The sequence below is a fragment of the Lissotriton vulgaris genome, chromosome 7, assembly GCF_964263255.1.
Source record: "Lissotriton vulgaris chromosome 7, aLisVul1.2, whole genome shotgun sequence".
NCBI lineage: Eukaryota > Metazoa > Chordata > Amphibia > Caudata > Salamandridae > Lissotriton > Lissotriton vulgaris.
The window spans coordinates 372,999,105-373,018,220 of NC_141695.1; the positions used below are offsets into that span (position 1 = coordinate 372,999,105).

Sequence of the window (19,116 nt, forward strand, 5' to 3'; positions counted from 1 at the left end):
TGGGCCATATCAATTATGTGGAAACTAAAACCCCACTAGACAGGGCAAAAGGGGAAAAAAAAAACCAAAGACAGGAGCAACCCTGGCACTATATGCACCCAAGTGGGTGTACTGTAAGGTCAATTTTGTGGGCAGACAGGCTGACTGCAATTACTTTTTTGGGCCAACAGGTGTGGCAGATAGGGCTGCACCAACCCCCCAGCGCGCGGACCCTCCTCACCGGGACCGGGTCCAGCTACCCCTCAAGCGCGCTAAGCCACACGTATACGTTTTGGTGCACCAAAAAAGCGCCCAAAGACGTTCACGCGGTCTACGCCGCAATACAGACCCCTGCAGGGCGTCGGAAAGGCAGGAATACTGACCCGGTAACCGGGCGTCAGAGGGGTAAGCGAGGGCAGGCTCCGGCGCAGGCAGGCTCCTCAGCGCGGCTCCCGTAACTGTAGAGACGCGCTGAGGAGTCGGCGAGACGCGCGGGCGCCCTCTGGTGGGTTTTTCAGTCACTGCACTCGATCGGGGAAAGAAAGTCGCGTAGGAACGGTTAGAGCGTTCCCGCGACTGAGGGCTCTGCAAGGAATGATAGCGTAAACAACGCGACAAGCCCCCAACAAATCGTAGTAATGAATCATACAGTAAATATCACACACTACAAGGAAAACATCGAAAAGCACTTATCTGGCTGTGGGAGCAGCGAAGAAAGAGGGAACTAAACTGGGTCAGTGAGGTGAATGCGTAATCTGCGCGAAGAAAGAGGAAGAAGAGGAAGAGAGGACTGGCTATCTATCTGTGGTAGACATGGTGGAAGGACTGTGGACTAGAAGTGCACAAGAGACTCTTGGGAGTTGTGGTTTTTTGGACTATTAAAACGTTTCTTCAAATGCTTTTGGATTGAAAGCATTTTTTTCACTGTTTGAGTATTTTCCTGAGCTGCTGTGGAGTTTTATGTTAATAAAGCGAAGGAAGATATAGCATAATCTGAAGCCTCCGGTCCTGACATAGAATTACTCTCGCCTAATACCACTGATTAGAAAATGAAAATGTTACCTGTTCAAGTGGTCAAGGCATGCATTTGTTAGACAGGACTCCTAATTTGTCATAAAAATATCCTAGTTCATAACATGAATGGACTAATCTTGATTTTAACTTCTAGGAACATTTAGTGGATTTCCTGGTCCATATTTGCAGCAGACAACTTTTGCATGCTGAGCCCCAACACTGTTGCGCAGAACTTACTGTTCATACATACACATTTGTTTTGATGCTTATTTGTTCCAGAAATTTATCCTTGGGTTCTTCAGCCAGTTTGTTTTCTTTCTTTTTTTTCCCTTTACTCAGGCAAGAGGTAATTGGACAACTACTTAACAACATGTTTGATGGAGAGGCAAATGAATCTGTGCTTGTAAATGGAATACAGGTTTTGCTAACGTTGCTTGAACCTCGTAGACTGAAGTGAGTAGACAGAAATATTATGTAGCTTTATCAAAGGCAATTTCTTACACTAGACATTTTCAAATTGGTTTGTTTCTAAATTTGCAACTACTTATCAACACAATATATTGATGTTACTGTTTAAGCAATTGACATGAATAAAAGGTTATATCCTAATTGTTATATAAGTAAATGTCTTCTACATTTGCTTGCTTAGTCTGCAGAGAAAGTTTAGCTGGCAGTACCACTTAAAAATGTAACTTTGTTGGGAAATATTTTTTAACAGTTTACAGTGTATTTGTTTTAAGTAGCCATTCCATGTTGTGTTTTCTGTAAAGAGTCTGAAGCAAGGGCGAGGGTGGGGGTAACTAAGACCCTAAGTAATGGACCTTTTAGAAAAACCTCTTTTATAGGTGTCCTAAAGCATTATCGTGTTCATGAAATTATGCAATTTAGCAAGCTAGTTTTGTCATTCAATAGTGACAGGGTTAAGATTAACATGATTATGAAGCGATCAATATAATGAGCAGCGCATGATTAACTATAGTCTCGTTTTGTCCATGAACACACCGAGAGGTACATGCACATGTCTCCAAGAATTATCTCCAATGTATTAATTGCGGACATGAGCAGCAAGACATTTCTAAATGTCATACAGAAGAACCGTGCTGCATATAGCTTGATAAACCGTATGTATAACAAACCAGAATACATGAGTGAGACAGTATACAATGATGCTGGTAGCATGGGCTAGACAACATTCAAGAGAATACATGTTGACACTTTTGATGAGGTAAAATGTTAGCAGATGCGTTATTTCTGGTCTCTGCACCTGCCACAGGAGAATCTGTGCCTCCTTGGTCTGGCCAAGGAGCATCCAGAACAGGGGGGCCTGGAGGTGCATGTCGAATGCAACATTTGTCCCTGGACCGTTGTGGCTGGAGTGCCCCCTCTGACCCTCTAAGGGATAGTGCACTTTTACATAATAAAACAACTGTGTTAGTGATACAGTTCTGGTGCAGTGATGTGTGTAGATGCTAGAAGCTGTCTCAGATCGGACAATGCATGTACTAGGATATCTCGTTCAATGTTCCAAGCCTTGAACGAAGAGTACAGGTTGTGTAGCCGGAAAGGCTTTATAAAAACAAGCAGCATTGCTTATAATCATGTAGTGAAAATAAAATATGTCAAAGTTAACAGGCCTAAAATTAAATGTACTAAAAGTGTAAAATATAAAAGTAAAAGGAGAACCAAAGTGGGCCCAAGACTGCTTACCCACATGGCCCCCTGCTGCAGTAGAGGAGACTTTGGAATGGTGAGACGTATGCCAAGCAATATGGCTGACGCCATGACAATGAGGGTGGGTAGGCCATGAGCCCCAGCACACAGCTGTCAGAGCACAAAGATGCCAGGAGGTTTTTTCAGCTCAGCCCCTGACTGTGTGAACAGAGTAGCCAAGGGCCGGTGAGTGAGAAGTGCATGATCAGCTGATAGGATCGCGGAAAACCGAGGCCTGCCCAGTCTGCTCCATCGGTGGTGCTGACAGATTGTTATCTGACTGGTCTGCCCTGGAACATCAGGAACCAAGAACTAGAGTTGTCTATGGACCCTTCGAGTGCTTCTGAGGCCTGGACAATATGGCGGGCACCAGATCCTGAAGGAGTGCAAGCCCCAACACACAGTGCACAAAGTGCGAAGATCTGACTGATACAGGTTCTTAGTGTCTCATCCACCCTATTAAGCAGGTGGGCTCAAAAGATGGCGGCAGAGATTCACGCCATCCGTGGAAGGAACAACCGGTCCTATAACATTTTGATGGTCTCATTCCGGGGGCGAGGTGGATGCTAAACTCGCAGCAGAGTGTGTCACCTGTTTTGGGTCTCCTAGGACTGTGAGAGGAGTTGCTTAGACACTAGAGAGGGCTGCTGTGGTGATCCAGGGACACGTCCGCAGGGGGTGGGTGTTAGAAATATATTATTAAAAAAAAGTACTTTTTGCCGCTGGCTGCCTCCAGCATCTCGTTCGCTACCACTCCTCTTCCTGGGTCCCAGCAGCCCCTGGGACCCCCAGACTCCATCCAAACCCTGTGCTGAAGAGCAGCGCGGAGTTTGGTCTGAGCGAGCAAGAAAGACACCCTGGTCAGACCAGGGAGTCTGTGGGGGTTTCTCCAGCCAGGCTGCTCCATGCAGCTGGGATGGAGAAATCCTTTGAGTGAATGTGTCTGTTGGTCATCCTGAGATGGCCGGCCAAAACACATATGCACATTTGGGGAGTGGAATGCACATAGCACTCCTCTTCCACTCCCCCTGCCATGGCTAGACCCAACCCCTCCCAAAACTGCTTGCTAAGAGCCAGCAAATGCAAAATAAAACGATGCAAGACATAGTGTAGTTTTACATTTGCTGGCTCTGAGCCAGGCAGTTAGGCGGAACTCCTCCGCACCTGCGGAGGAGCTGCCAGTGGTCTGGGCGGTGAGCCACCCAGAGACGTTGGTGAGAATAAGAAGGAGGCAAGAAGTAAGGTTACTTTCTGGGCAAATGGATATTGGGAAATTGAGTGCTTTCACTTACTGTTCAGATGGGCTATGGAAAGTCTTTTTTGCCTGGTCTTGTCTTTGAAAGTTGGTTTTGCTAAATTGTAGTCCTTTTATGTCAGTGTGTTTATGGAGAGCGGCTGAAAGTGATGCTTCAAGCAGTCATGCTTAGGGAGTAAGTCTAGAGAAAAAACTGTTCGAGGCTTGATACGTGTAGAGCACGTGCTTTGCATATTCCTGACATTTAGTGTAGGGTCCGGATGTTTGCAAGTTGTTTTTCTTCGAAAAAGTCTTTCCAGTCACGAGGTAGGTGACTCCTCCTTTTGGTGATAGTGCGCATGGGCGTCAACTCCATTGTTAGATTGTTGTTTTCTGCCATCGGATTTGGACGTGAATTGCTGTGTTCCGGTTCAACACTGTTTCTTCTGTTTCCCTCGGTGCGCAAGTCACTCACCCTTGACGGTATGGTTTTTGATCGCGTAATCCTATTCTCTGCTTATTGTATTCACAGAAAAAAAACTTTAGATCTGGTAGCTCATGGAAGATCTACCCACATCTGTCTGCCCCACAGTCGATGGAACTAGTCCATTTAAATTCATGCCTCGGTGCCACTCGTCGTTTCAGCGTACTGACTCACACGAAGGGTGCAACCTGTGCTCACCTCCGTAGCACAGAGAACAGGACTGCGATGCATGTAAGGCTTCCTGGACAAAAAATTTGCTTCGCAACCGCCTGGTTCGAAGTTGCGACATGTAGAGCCAGCACACAAGTTCCATTCCGGACCTCTTCGGAGAAGATTCGGAACAAGAAGCCGGGGACTCCATGGGACTGGAGGAAGAACAAGACTCCATCTCAGAGTACGGCTCCGAGGAGGACGAAGGATGTCCTGCTTCATCATAGGGCAGTTGCTCCTCGTCGGGCCGGCGGTGCAATGCCCTACGGGTCCCCCGAAAGGTCTCCTTGGCCAAGATCTTTGTGAAGGGTGATATTGAGCGTGCAGTGCATATTAAAACTGCCTAAGGGTTACCAAGAAGAAGTTTAATAAGAGGTACCCTTGGCAGGGTAAAAAACCCATAGGTTAGGAGTTACCAGCAGAAGCGTAATGTGCCGTGGTAACTTTATATGGTCGACATGTTTCACGCCTGTATTGGTCCAAAAGATCTCTGGCATTTCATCAGGACCAGAAACAAAGTGTAAGTGATGTAAGTGCACAAAGGTAATTAAATTAGAGGGGTGCCATTAGCCCTCTAAAAAATCAAAAGGGCGACCGGTACCTATGGTAAAGAGAGTTTCGGCTATGACTAAACAGTCAGGTCTGCCCTCTTGATCGTTACCTAGAAAATAGGAGCAGAGAAAGCAAAAGAGAAAAAGAAACCCGAAATCTCAAATGTTTGTATATTGAGCTCGCAATGGGGCCTCCTAGTGGAGTAATTACCAGGAGGCATATCTCGCTTGGAGAGTGTGAGACATGACTAGTAAGTAAAAAAACATATATACCCCCTGTTGAGCAGGTCATGTGTAGTTGCATAGGAGAGTGTGACAGGAGGAGGTCTCCCGGGCAACGGCATAAGGTATGCGATAGTCCGGTAAGCACCCCGACCCACAAGTCCCCAAATTCTCATAGGTCACAGTTGTCTACAAGGTGTCGGCGGTAGTATGCGAAATTAAAAATAAAAGCGGGCAGTCAGGGTGAGCTGTTTAACATCGAAACCACACTGTGCCCAACTGTGCTGCGTGGGCTGGTGTGGCAAGGAAGGTAACAGCATCCCGTATTTTGCACCCGATGAAATAAACAATCATATCTGCCAGGGCCTTCCGTGCTCGTCCTTGCTTTTACCATGCTTACCTAAAAGGGGAGCTAACAATGTTCCATGAGCTAAGGCGATGGGTACCCGCACCTTCTTGGGCTGCAGGGACAATTTAAATGGGAAACGCTTAGGCATAACAATTGGTAAGTATCATAAAACACTCAGTAACGGCTTGTTCGAGGCATATCGGCTGCAGATGGTACATTATGAATAGATCGCCATCTGCTGTTGGGCTCGGATGATTGCACTTGTTTTTCTCTTGGAGAAGTCTTTTGTAGTCACGAGGCTGGTGACTCCTCCCTTGGGTAATAGTGCGCATGGGCATCGGCTTCATCCTTAGATTGTTTTTTTCCGCCATCGGGTTCGGATGAGGATCAAAACGCTCCGGATCGACTTCGAGAAAAAGTTATATTTCGGTGCGTCTTCCCTTTCCAATTCGACTATATTGTTTATCGAGCGCGAGTTCATTCCCATTTCGACGCGCTTCGACGTCAACACCGAAAATTTCTAACTCTATGTCGATGGGACCAGGAGGCCTATTTCGACGTAGTCCAGCCCGGAGTCCATGGAAAGGACTCCATTCAAGAAATGTCCAACGTGTGGTGCTAAATTCCCACACAAGGACCTACACGAGGTGTTCAACCTCTGTTTGTCACCTGACCACGAATCCAGGGATTGTGAAGCCTGTGCAGCTTTCTCCTCCAAGTCGACGATTAGAAACCGTCGAGCCCGAAGACACGAGATGTCGAGGATGGAGTCAGATGCAATCCCAGAACTGTTCGAGGTCGAACACTCCGAGGAGGAAGAAGATGAGGACGGATCGGGGTCAGAAGCGGACGAGTCTGATGTCGAAGAAGTCGACGTTCATCAAACCGTGAGTGACGACGTCCCTTTGCCAAAAAACCGTCCCAGATTGGTGTCGACCCCGGTCAGGCAACCGAAAAAAGTTTCAGACGCCCCGCCTTCTGGCTTGGCAACAAAACCGAAACACTCTGTCTCCCATCATGTCTGATCCGAAAAACGGTCTACATCGAAACCGAAGCTCCATACCAAGGAGAGCTCGAAGTCGAAACATTCCATGTCCAAACCGAAACATGCTTCGATGTCGAAGACTCCCTCGACACCGAAAAAATCTGACTCAAGCAAACTCTCGGTGCCGAAAACACATAACACCGAGACACAGAAGCAAAAGCACCTATCGGACCCAAAGGCTTCGGTACCAACACAGAAGCAAGAGACAGATCCAAAACAAAGGACTTTGTTCATTGATCCACAAACTGGCAAGGAATGGACAAAACCACCTTAAAAGAGGAAGACTCAACCGTTGAAGGGGAGAGCTCCTCCTCCTAAGAAGAGAACAATGGGGACAAATACAACTCCTCCCCTTTCTCCACAGCCTATGGACACACCCTCTTCTCTTCTTCCTCATACTCTGCCAGCTATCTCTCGACCTTTTACACCACGCCCATCTACACCTCAAACAGATGTAGAAAGTGACACTGGGGATGGGGACCTTCATGGGGATGATAACAATACTATCCCAGAAGACACAGACCCATGGGAAGATTATGATGTAGTGACAGATAATGATAATGACCCTGACCTGTATCCCTCAAAACCCTCTCCCCCTGATGATAATTTGGGTTTTGCACAATATATTAACAGGGCAGCAAAATACCACAAGGTTGATTTGCATACAGAACCTCAGATAGAAGATTTCTTTTTAGAAACTCTACCTGCTGCACAACAATCTTCAGGGACCCTACCAATGCTTAAGGGTCTCCTCACTCACACATCAGATATATTTAAAGATCCTGTGAGGGCTAGAGTGTTAAACCCAAGAATTGACAAAAAGTATAAGGCAGCCCCAAAAGACCCAGTATTTATTAAGGGCCAAATACCTCTGGACTCGTTAGTAGTCTCAAATGCTCGTAAGAGGGCGAACTCACTAACAGGAGAAGCTCCTCCGCCTGACAAGGAGTCTAAGTTAATAGATGCCTCTGGCAAGAGAGTAGCATCTCAAGCAGCGAACAGCTGGCGCATAGCAAACACTCAAGCGCTACTTGCACGCTATGATAGAGCTCATTATAATAATAATAATAATAAAGCCATTTCTAGAGCGCCTGGCTACACTAAAAATAGTGTGTCCCCGCGCTAGATAGCTACTATGTCTCAAGAAGCAGAAGTTGGAGAGAACAAAGCCAAGGTCAGGGGGAAGAAGTGAATTAGATGACTGGGAACAGATGAGTTTTAAGTTTAGCACGGAATCTGATTATGATGAGTTAGAGAAACTCATTACACATCTCCCTAAGGAACATCAAAAAAGGGCGGAACAGCTGATACAAGAAGGGAAGATAATAACTAACACTTCCATTAAATGCGCCTTAGACTCAGCAGACACTGCGGCAAGCTCTATAAACACCAGTATCATGTTAAGAAGACATGCATGGCTCAGGGTTCAAACAGGAGGTACAAACTTCTTTATTGAACCAGCCTTTTGATGGGAAAGCACTCTTTGGCTCAAGCACAGATGAGGCGTTAGAAAAAATGAAAAAGGACACAAACGGCTTAGTCAATGGGAGCATTGCAACAGCCATCTCAGAGAGGTTCCTTTCGTAGGTCCACCTATAGAGGCGGATCAAAAAATACAGGCACAACTCAGCAATCAACCTCTTTTACACCAACATCACCTAAAGGTAATTCTAGAGGCAGTTACAGAGGTAACAACAACAAAGGTAGAGGTCGCGGAAACAACAACAACCGCAACTCTCCTACCCCAAAACAGTGACTTCATACAGCTCCCCCCAGACTATACAACACCGGTCGGGGGACGCCTATCACAGTTCCTACCTGTCTGGGAAAACATCACATCAGACAGATGGGTGAGACAAATTATCCAACATGGTTATTGCCTAGAACTCACTGCTAACCCCACCAAACATCCCCCCCAGACAGCGTCCAATGAGTCAAGATCATCTGACATTATTAAAACAGGAGGTACTATCACTGCTACAAAAGCATGCGATAGAGGAGGTTCCACAACATCAACGAAGAACAGGAGTATATTCTCTATACTTTCGAATTCCCAAGAAAGACGGATTTCTAAGGCCTATACTAGACCTCAGACCTCTCAATGCATACATAAATTCGGAACATTTCCTCATGGTCACGCTCCAACAGGAACTTCCTTTACTGAAGAAAGGGGACTTTCTTTCTACACTGGATCTAAAAGACGCCTACTTTCATATCCCAATTCACAAAGCTCACAGAAAATACCTCAGATTTGTAATAGAAGGACAACATTATCAATTCAAGGTCCTTCCGTTTGGGGTCACAACAGCACCAAGGGTGTTCACAAAATGCCTAGCAGTGGTTGCAGCACACCTAAGAAGACCGCAAATACACGTCTTCCCTTACTTGGACGACTGGCTAATAAAGGCCACGTCACAAGAGGAATGTCTTCAAAACACACAAAAGACAATTCAACTGCTGCACCAGCTAGGGTTTACGGTGAACTACACAAAATCCCACCTGCAATCAAACAAGGTTCAACAATATCTAGGGGCTACTATAAATACAGAAAAAGCCATAGTATACCCAAATCCAGTCAGGATTCAGACAATGCTCACCCTAATTCAAAGATTTCAACCGCAACACTCATTACCAGCTCGAGTGTTCATGCAGTTATTAGGGATGATGTCCTCTTGCATACTGTTAATCCCATATGCCAGACTACAAATGCGTCCGCTTCAAGAATGTCTAGCAACACAGTGGAATCGGGTTCAAGGTCAGATTACAGACCTGGTGTTGGTAAACAACCGCACGCATCGCTCTCTGAAGTGGTGGAATACAACAAACATTTCCAAAGGGCGGTCGTTCCTAGAGCCAATTCCACAAGTGATACTAACAGCGGATGCATCGCTCACCGGATGGGGAGCTCATATGATTACTAGCAGTGTTTCTAGCATTAAAAGCTTTTAAAATGCATATTCTCAACAAAGCAGTCCTGGTCAGAACAGACAACATGACAGCAATGCATTATATTCAAAAACGGGGGGGGGGGGGGGCACACTCTCTCCAACTATCCAGACTAGCGCAGGATATTTGGAGATGGGCCATTCCTCAAAACATCTATCTGTTAGCCGAACACCTTCCAGGAGTTCAAAATCAGATAGCAGACATCTTAAGCAGAGAGTCAGAATAAATACACGAATGGGAACTGCACAACCAAATACTGCAGCCATTCTTCCAAAGATGGGGACAACCAGAGATAGATCTCTTTGCCACTCATCAGAACGCAAAATGCCAAAGCTTCACATCCAGGTACCCACACCACCTGTCGCAGGGAAATGCATTATGGATAAATTGGTCCAACAAATTTGCATACGTTTTTCCCCCTCTCCCACTAATTCCATTAGTGGTTCGAAAACTGCAACAACATTCAATGACCATGATACTGGTAGCACCCACGTGGGCACGGCAGCTGTGGTTCACCACGCTCCTACAACTCTCACAGGTGCCACACAAAAAATTAAGAATCTCACTCATGCACCTTACACAGAACCATGGAGAAATAATGCACCCAGATCCCAAACAACTGAACCTAGCGATCTGGCTCCTGAGATCTTAGAATTTGGATACTTGAATTTACCTCCAAACTGTATGGAAATTATTAAGCAAGCAAGACGTCTCACCACCAGCAAAGTGGAAAAGGTTTGCTGTATACTGTAACAGTAACAACATCAACCCTCTGGACGCATCTACACAAAATATTATTTGCTACTTATACCACTTACAGCAATGTAACCTTGCTTACACCTCCATTAGAGTACATCTTGCAGCTATAGCAGCATACCTGCAAAACAGGCAACATCTATCCCTGTTTAGGGTACCCGCAATTAAGGCTTTCATGGAAGGCCTCAAAAGTTATTCCACCAAGACTACCACCTTCTCCAGTCTGGAACCTCAACATAGTACTCACCAGACTAATGGGGCCACTCTGTGAACCTATGCATAGGTGTGAAATACAATTTCTTACATGGAAGGTGGCCTTCCTTATAGCCATTACCTCCCTCAGGAGAGTGAGTGAGTTACAGGCATTAACAATACAAGAACCATTTCTACAGTTACACCAGAATAAGGTGGTTCTTAGAACAAACCCAAAGTTCTTGCCTGAAGTAATTTCAGCATTCCACATCAATCAGCCAGTGGAACTACCAGTCTTTTTTCCAAAGCCACAGACGGTAGCAGAGAGGGCCCTACATACACTAGACGTCAAAAGGGCAATACTATATTACATAGAAAGAACCCAAACTTTCAGAAAAACTAAACAACTATTTGTAGCGTTTTTCCCAACACATAAAGGCAACCCTATATCTAAAGCAGGCATTGCCAGGTGGATTGTAAAATGTATACAGATATGTTAAATAAAGGCAAAAAGAACACTAACTGTTCCCCCTAGAGCTCATTCTACAAGTAAACTAGGGGCATCTATGGCATTCTTAGGGAACATTCCCCTAGATGACATATGCAAAGCAGCAACTAGGTCTACACTACATACCTTCGCCAAACACTACTTTGTTGACGTGCAGGCAAGACAAGAAGCAAATGTGGGCCAGGCTGTATTAAAAGCTTTATTTCAGACTGTTGCAACATACACTGGTGACCACCGCTAGAGAGGTAACTGCTGTGTAATCTATTCATAATGTACCATCTGCAGCCCATATGCCTCGAACGGAATATGCTACTTTTCAGTATGCATCTGTTCTTGGCATAGAGGGCTGCAGAGTGGTACATGCCCTCCCTGCCTCCCTGGAAACCTGTGTCTGTTCAACATTATCTTATTTAGATACACTTACATGGGCATCTCTTTCTGTATTCTATCATACTACTCCATCTAACCCTTCTATGGCAAAACAATCTAAGGATGGAGCCGATCCCCATGCGCACTGTCACCCAAGGGAGGAGTCACCAGCCTTGTGACTACAAAAGACTTCTCCAAGAGAAAAACAAGTGCAAACATCCGAGCCCAACACCAGATGGCGATCTATTCATAATGCCCCACTCTGCAGCCCTCTATGCCAAGAACAGATGCATACTGGTAAGTAGCATATTCCTTATACATTGACTTACTTCGAAAGGGGATACTCCGTAACGATGGTCGCTGTACTCATGGTTTGACTCCAGAAACCTGCCCCGCCCTGACGCCACCTCGGAGGTGACGGACTGTGGTTTCTGGCCTGCTTAAAGGAAAGTACTCGACAGTCATAGTGTGGGAGGTTCCCCCTTCCGGTCTGCCCTGTCATCCCTAGCTCGAGTGTGTCTGTGTGTATGCAGTACGCGCTTGCCAGAGGGACGCGCATGTGTGCCGGATGCCTAGGGACGGCTGCGCATGTGCGTAGGAGAGCCGGGTGAGAAAGTAAATGGAAAGTGATGCCGTTTACTGATGTAGTTCGTGTTAGCGCTGAACTGACACCCCTGTTCAGTGTTAGTCCTAATCATATATTGTATATATCGGTATACAGGTCAAAAAAGTGAGAATCACACAATTGGGTCAATTGGTGGAAGGTGCTTCATGCTGTGGGGTACCCCCAACCCCGTGTATGGATATCAATGTATGGTAATGAAGACTCCCAAGGGTAGTTACATGTGTGCGCATGTATACTGGGGGAGGGGAACAAAATAAGATTTATTCACAAAAGCTGCAATTAGTGCACATCGTGCGTGTGGTGGAGATGCAACATCCTTTGTATGCAGCAAGGCACGATAGATGATCTTACATGGCAAGTACGCCCAGTGGCAGTCATTTCATGGCAACAAAACCAGAAGGCTAGTCTCATGGGTGCGGAGGAGAGAGAGCGAGTGAGACGAGGGAAAGTTACAGCTCTGACCATGGGATTTCATCGTTCAAGCCTTGTGTGTTGGTGCGAAGGCGATGAACCCAATGATGTTCGCATCCTAGAAGTGATGAACTGTTCCATCCTGGGTTGGCCTCTAGGATAGTCCAGTGAATGGCCTCTCATGGATGGCCTTTGTCAATAAAGTGGTTGGTAAGCTTGGTGGCTGTGCGGGCCCGTCTCACAGTGCTCTTGTGTTCACTGATCCTCACTTTGATCGCTTGTGTTGTCATCCCGACATATATGAGGGATCATGGGCATGAAATGAGATATATACAATTGGTAGTGTTGCAATTTGTGTGTTTGTGGTGTTCCCACACAAAACTTTCCAATTGTAGTGTTTTCGTGAGTCTCGTGGATGAGCATGCCCCACATGTGCCGCAGGGATAATGTCCTGTGACTGCAGGGAGATTCCACAATGTGGTTTCCTTTGGTGTCTGTGGTTTTCGTGGGCGTGTGTTCACCAGTTGGTCTCGTAGGTTCTTCGTTCTTTTGAACGCGAAGCGAGGTGGTGGCAGATCCAGTGAATCGCTGTAGAGGATCCTCCAATTCTGGTTAATTATCTTCTTGATTGGATTGGCTAAAGGAGTGAAAGTGGTGACGCATGTGATCAGTTTATTGGTCTTTGGTTCCTGCGTTTCCAGTAGTCCTTCACGGGTATTGTTCCTGGCACACCTCCTGGCTTTTGTGATCACCTCTCAGATAATGCCACTCAGCGAGGTTGTTGGCCAGTTGATTAGACTTGTTTATTCTGCTGCAGTTTCGTCCGATCTTCAAAAACTGGCCGTAGGGTTGGTTCTCCCTGAGAGCTTTTGGGTGATCGCTCTTAAAACTAAAAAGGCTGTTGCAGTATGTACTCTTCCTGTAGGTTGTAGTGTGTAGTTCTCCATCCTCAAGGCTTATCAGTAGGTCCAGGAACGGAATCTCCTTTTTGCTGGCAGTCGTGGTAAACTCGAGATGGGTATCCTTATTGCTGATCCACTCATGAAATGTGTTGGACGCTGTCTCTGAACCCCTCCAGAGGATCAAGATTTCGTCAATGTATCGCTTCCAGGTCACAAGGTTTCTATGGAAGGGGTTCGTCTCTGTGAAGATGTAGACCGCTTCAAAATGGGACATGTACAGGCCCGCCAGACTCAGGGCGAAGGTACTCTCCATGCTGGTGCCCTGTACCTGGTGGTAAGTGGTGGTTTTTGTACATAAAAAAATGTGTTAGTAAGGGCCACTGAGATTAGGGCGATGATGAAGGTAGATCTGCCTCTCAGGAGATTAAACAACTTTGATGGTGGCATCCTGGGGAATGTTTCTTATAAAGTGCCTCCACATCAAGTGTGAGGAGTAGATTGATTTCCTCCATGTTGTCGTTGATTTCTTGAATCAGAATTAGGACATCCCGGGTGTCTTTGAGGTAGGCTGGCGTAGCTTGGACCAGAGGGCACAAAAGTGGTCACTAAATTGACTCAGTGGTTCCAGGAGGGAGCCAATGCCTGACACTATGGGGCGGCCGGGGCATGGGGTGGCTCCCTTGTGAATCTTCGGGAGGAGATAGAAGTAAGGCATCCTGGGAGTTTCATTCACCAGGAATGCCGCTTCTTTCGATTTAATCCACCGCTCTGTGGAGGCTTTGTTCACCAAGATGCAGATCTGTCCTAGTAGGCGTGTAGTAGGGTCGGTCTCGAGTAGTTCATAGTATTGGGTATTGAGCTGCCGTGTGCATTCGAGCTCATAATCCTTGATGTAAAGTATAACTGTGGCACCCCCTTTGTCTGCAGGCTTGATTATGATTGTGGCATCATTTTTCAGTGAGTTGACGGCATCTCGTAGGTTGTTAAACATATTGTTGTAGGTGGGTGTAGGTTTTAGGAGGTTGGCCTCCTTGAGAACTGCCTTCTCAAAAGTGAGCACCTCGCTCGGGACCATGCCTGCTGTGGGGGTAAATCTTGAGGGTGGTCTCAATCCTGTGTCATCCTATTCTGGTGTGCTCGTATCCTCGAAGAAAGCCCCGAGTCTGATTTTGCTAAAAAGTTGGTGTAGTTCTGTCATGGCCGGGTTTTCTGATTAGATGGGATCAGCCCCTAGGGGCCCCTCCAACCCAGCCAGAACGTAACCACCTCCCTCCTCAGGACCATCTATCCAGGCACCTGGGTACCTACCTGAGGATGGGGAACTCGCAATATACAAGCTCATATTATTAGAAACACCACTAAATCTATAGGGATACTAAGAATACTCACTGATTACTAAGGATAACTTATAGTCTCGCGGCCACTCAGACCCAGACTAATCTACCCTGGGGCAGATATGACACACAATCCGCTGCGTCTACACACGTGGGTCTGCAGCCCCAGTGCTCTCCCTTATTTCCAAACGGTTCGCAATCCGGCAAACCTACACGCCAGTATCCCCCCTGACGCTCTCACTTACACAAGCCACAATCCTGTGGGTATCCACGCTGGTAATCCAACCCAGCGTTCTCACTAACGCCGCATATCAACGACGACCACATTCCTATGAACACCTTCAGATATATGTCTCTTCACTAAGGGTCTGCTACTACAATAATATTATGGGCTAGCCGAATTACTTAGTGTCAACAATTCCCTAGCTCAAGGGCTCCCTGTTCTCCCTATTCATTCAGACTTACCGGATCAGGGGCAGCATCTGTTCTGGCTATAACATCTGACTAGTAGAAAAAGGTTACCTATGCTTTGGAACAGAAGACGCTGTTTACAGGATTATGGGAGAGTGTACTACCGTGGTCCCTTAGTTGCAGGTCTCCTCTCTCCCTAACTATTACTTACCTGATCAGGGGTAGCATCTGTTCAAACAGTAATACCTACCAGGAAAGAAGATTACCCTCACTGTATGGGGACAAAGATATACACACTATGTGATTGAGTTATTTCTTGATTTAAGCGCTCCTACCCCCTTCTGATCCATCAGTGGCTCACCGGCAACTGGCTAGAAGCCAGGCTAGCTTTATCATAAAAAAACTCATGCACACTAATTCACTAATTAATGGGGATGTTTATTGTAGCAATAATAAAATACACATATACAAAACTATGGGGTCTCTATAACTAGCAGTAACTTTAACACACCGCTGAAAGAAAAGGATTAAACATACAATTTATTTGCGGGGTAACAGGAACACACCGCTGAAAGGGAAAAGATTAGACATACAATAGCCTAGGGAATAAGAACAAGATTAAAGTGTAAGTGTAAGTGTAACTAGTTCAGACTACCTCACCTATTAGAAGGAAGATTTCTCTCCCTCTGACTCTGGTGGGATCAGGGCTCTCTCTGCCTCTGGTGGGATTAGGGCTCTCTCTGTCTCTCCCTCCTTCACCACATCACCACGCCTCTGATTCAGTTGCTCCAGCTGACAGCCTTCTTTGATGCCCTCTGCACTGCTCTCTCTCTCCTCATCTTCAGCAATCGTCGGCCTTCTTTCTCCATTCAAGAACTGCACTCTATTCTGCAGCTTCAGCAGATATCCTCTCTCTCTCTCCAAGCTGAACTGAGCTCCAAGCTGAACTGAGCTCCAAGCTGAACTGAGCTCCCAGCTGTTCTGAGCTCCCAGCTGTTCTGAGCTCCAAGCTGTTCTGAGCTCCAGGCTGTTCTGCACACAAGCTGGAATGAACACCACGCTGAACTGAACTCCAAGCTGAACTGAACACTCCTCCTCTCCTGTAGCTCACTAATATGGATTCCTCTCCCCTCATGGAAATTTCCACCAGAGGGCTGCCTCCTACCGAATTCCTGTGCCAGCTCCCAGGCTTCCACGCAACCGCAGTGGCCATCTGCTTGTTACGTCTGGGCCCAAGAGAAAAACACATTTCTCGGATAAGAAGCAGTCCTAACCGGATTTTCCTCTAGCACACAACAGCCTTAACTATAAACTTTACCTTTACCCTGAAAAGCCTCTCAGCTTCATCAAGATGGAGTCCCTCTAGCTCTAGGCCTGTAGGCCTGAAAGGGATGAAATGCCCCTTAGCTCTGCCAGAATACCTACATAAACCATACCAATGTGTCAAGTATGTCAAAGCCAATAGGCAATAGACAGGTTAGAGTCAAGAATAAGGGATCTATCATCATATTAAGCAGCAATCCTCTTCTAGGTCTGGAAGAAAGGGCTTAAAAGGGCCAACACAAGCTAAGAATACCTATACTAGATGTGAGCAAGACTAAGATCTATATCACTGCTAAATAGAGCCAAAAACTCTGCCATTACAAGTTCTTAGTTCAGCCTGAGGTTATCGTCTTTTTGGGGTGGGCACAAATCCTAACCCCATTTCTAGTGCTGTTGTCTCATCCATGTTGAGTACCCTAGATGATGGGTTAACAGTCAATTTCTCACCCGGCTCTCTACGCACATGCGCAGCCATCCCTAGGCATCCGGCATGCATACGCGTCACTCTGGCAAACACGCGTACTGCATACACGCAGACTCACTCGAGCTAGTGATGACAGGGCAGACCGGAAGGGGGAACCTCCCACAGTATGACTGTTGAGTACTTTAAGCAGGCCAGAAACCACAGTCAGTCACCTCCGATCTGGTGTTAGGACGGGGCAGGTTTCTTGAGCTGACACAAGAGTCAAACCGTGAGTACAGCGACTATCGTTACGGAGTATCCCCTTTCGAACTAAGTCAATGTATAAAAGCTGTTACTGAGTGTCAGTCAGTCAGTCAAACACTTTTATTCGATAAATTAATATCATAAAAAGACACAGGTACAATCGTATACAGAAAACAGTTTTACGATGTAAAAATGTTAATTTTTTTTTAAATTCATCATAATGTGAAATACAATAAATCTATTTCAAATTGACAATACATTAGCATCATAAGTCTAAAAATAGATATTCCATACAATCAAAATCGGGCTCAGATAATTGGGGCACAAATACTTTTTCTTGATCCGCACTCCAGCTACAAGGAAACTGGCGACGTGAAATATGATGCGGGGCTACTTAGCAATTGTAAATACAGGAGGGCTGGCCTAACCTGTAAAAACCCTGCCTCCCTAAGGATAGGCAACAAGAACTTCTTCCTGATGTCTGAGTAGTATTCGCAAAACATAATCAAATGTAAAGTGTCTTGTGCGGAGAAATTATCACATTTACAAGGGTTGGAATTTTCTGGGGTGCCCCAGGTAGGAAAACAGCCCAATGTCAGATGAATTCAATTAAAATGAAATCTTGTTAACAAGTGCCGATGGAAAGGGCGGGTCACCAGGATAAGATAGGGCTCGAGTCCATGGGAGCTAAGTAAAAAATTGGCTCTAACGGTGGGTTTCCTCATTTCCATCTCCTCCCTCTCTAGAGACAACAAATTCAACAATGCATTTTTGTCTGTCCGACATCTTCTCTTGTTATACTCTCGGGGGAGGAGAAAAGCTCAGGTCTCCCTATTTTAGAAAATATTGATTTAATGTAGGCCAACCATGGGATCCTGCTGGCTCTATCCAACGAAAGGCAATCTTTAAGGATCATGTGATTCAGAGAAATTTCCTGGTTAAGCCAGGTCTTCAGCCAGCGGCCCGACGATGATGTTACTGAGTGTTTTACGATACTTACCGATTGTTATGCCTACGCTTTTCCCATTTACCTTGTCTCTGCAGCCCAAGAAGGTGCAGGCACCCTTCGCCTTAGCCCATGGAGCATTGTTAGCTCCCCTTTTAGGTAAGCATGGTAAAAGCATTAAGGACGTGCACTGAGGGCCCTGGCAGATATGTTTTTTTATTTCATCAGGTGCAAAATACAAGACGCTGTCACCTTCCTTGCCACACCAGCCCACGCAGCACAGCTGGGAACAGTGTGATTTCGATGTTAAACGGCTCATCCGGACTGCCCACTTTTATTTTTACTTTAGCATACTAACGCCCACACCTTGCAGACACCTGTGACCTACGTGGCATTTGGGGGCTTGTGGGACAGGGTGCTTACCTTATGCCTGTCACACTAACCTATACAACTACACAGGACCTGCTCAACAGGGGGTATATATGTTTTTTACCTTACCAGTTATGTCTCACTCGCTCCAAGCTGGAAATGCCTCCTGGTAATTACTCCACTAGGTGGCACCATTGCGAGCTCTCTAAACAAACATCATCGCACCCCAACTCCGAGATATCATCAACTGCTCCCTCTACAACGCTACCTTCCCGGAAACTGGAAACATGCCAAACTCAATGCCGTCCTGAAGAAACCTACAGCAGACCCCACCGAACTTAAGAACTACCGCCCCATCTCGCTCCTCCCATTCCCTGCCAAAGTCATAGAGAAGACTAACGGCTCCCTCGACCCCTCACAATCCGGCTTCCGAGCCAAACACAGCACCGAGACCGCCCTCATCGCAGCCACAGACGACCTCCGAACACTGCTCGACAACGGGGAAACAGCTGCCCTCATCCTCCTGGACCTCTCCGCAGCATTTGACACGGTCTGCCAT

The 19,116-nt window shown here is 46.3% G+C and overlaps 1 protein-coding gene across 4 annotated transcripts in view; it reads left to right on the forward strand.

Annotated features, from left to right (window-relative positions):
• PPP6R1 (protein phosphatase 6 regulatory subunit 1) overlaps positions 1 to 19,116 on the forward strand; it is a 1,178,344-nt gene that overhangs the window by 267,166 nt on the left and 892,062 nt on the right. For all 4 annotated transcript variants that reach the window (XM_086930305.1, XM_086930304.1, XM_086930307.1 and 1 more), the window contains exon 7: positions 1,333 to 1,446. In XM_086930305.1, coding sequence (XP_086786431.1) covers positions 1,333 to 1,446 — 114 coding nt within the window. The remainder of the gene's footprint in view (positions 1 to 1,332; positions 1,447 to 19,116) is intronic.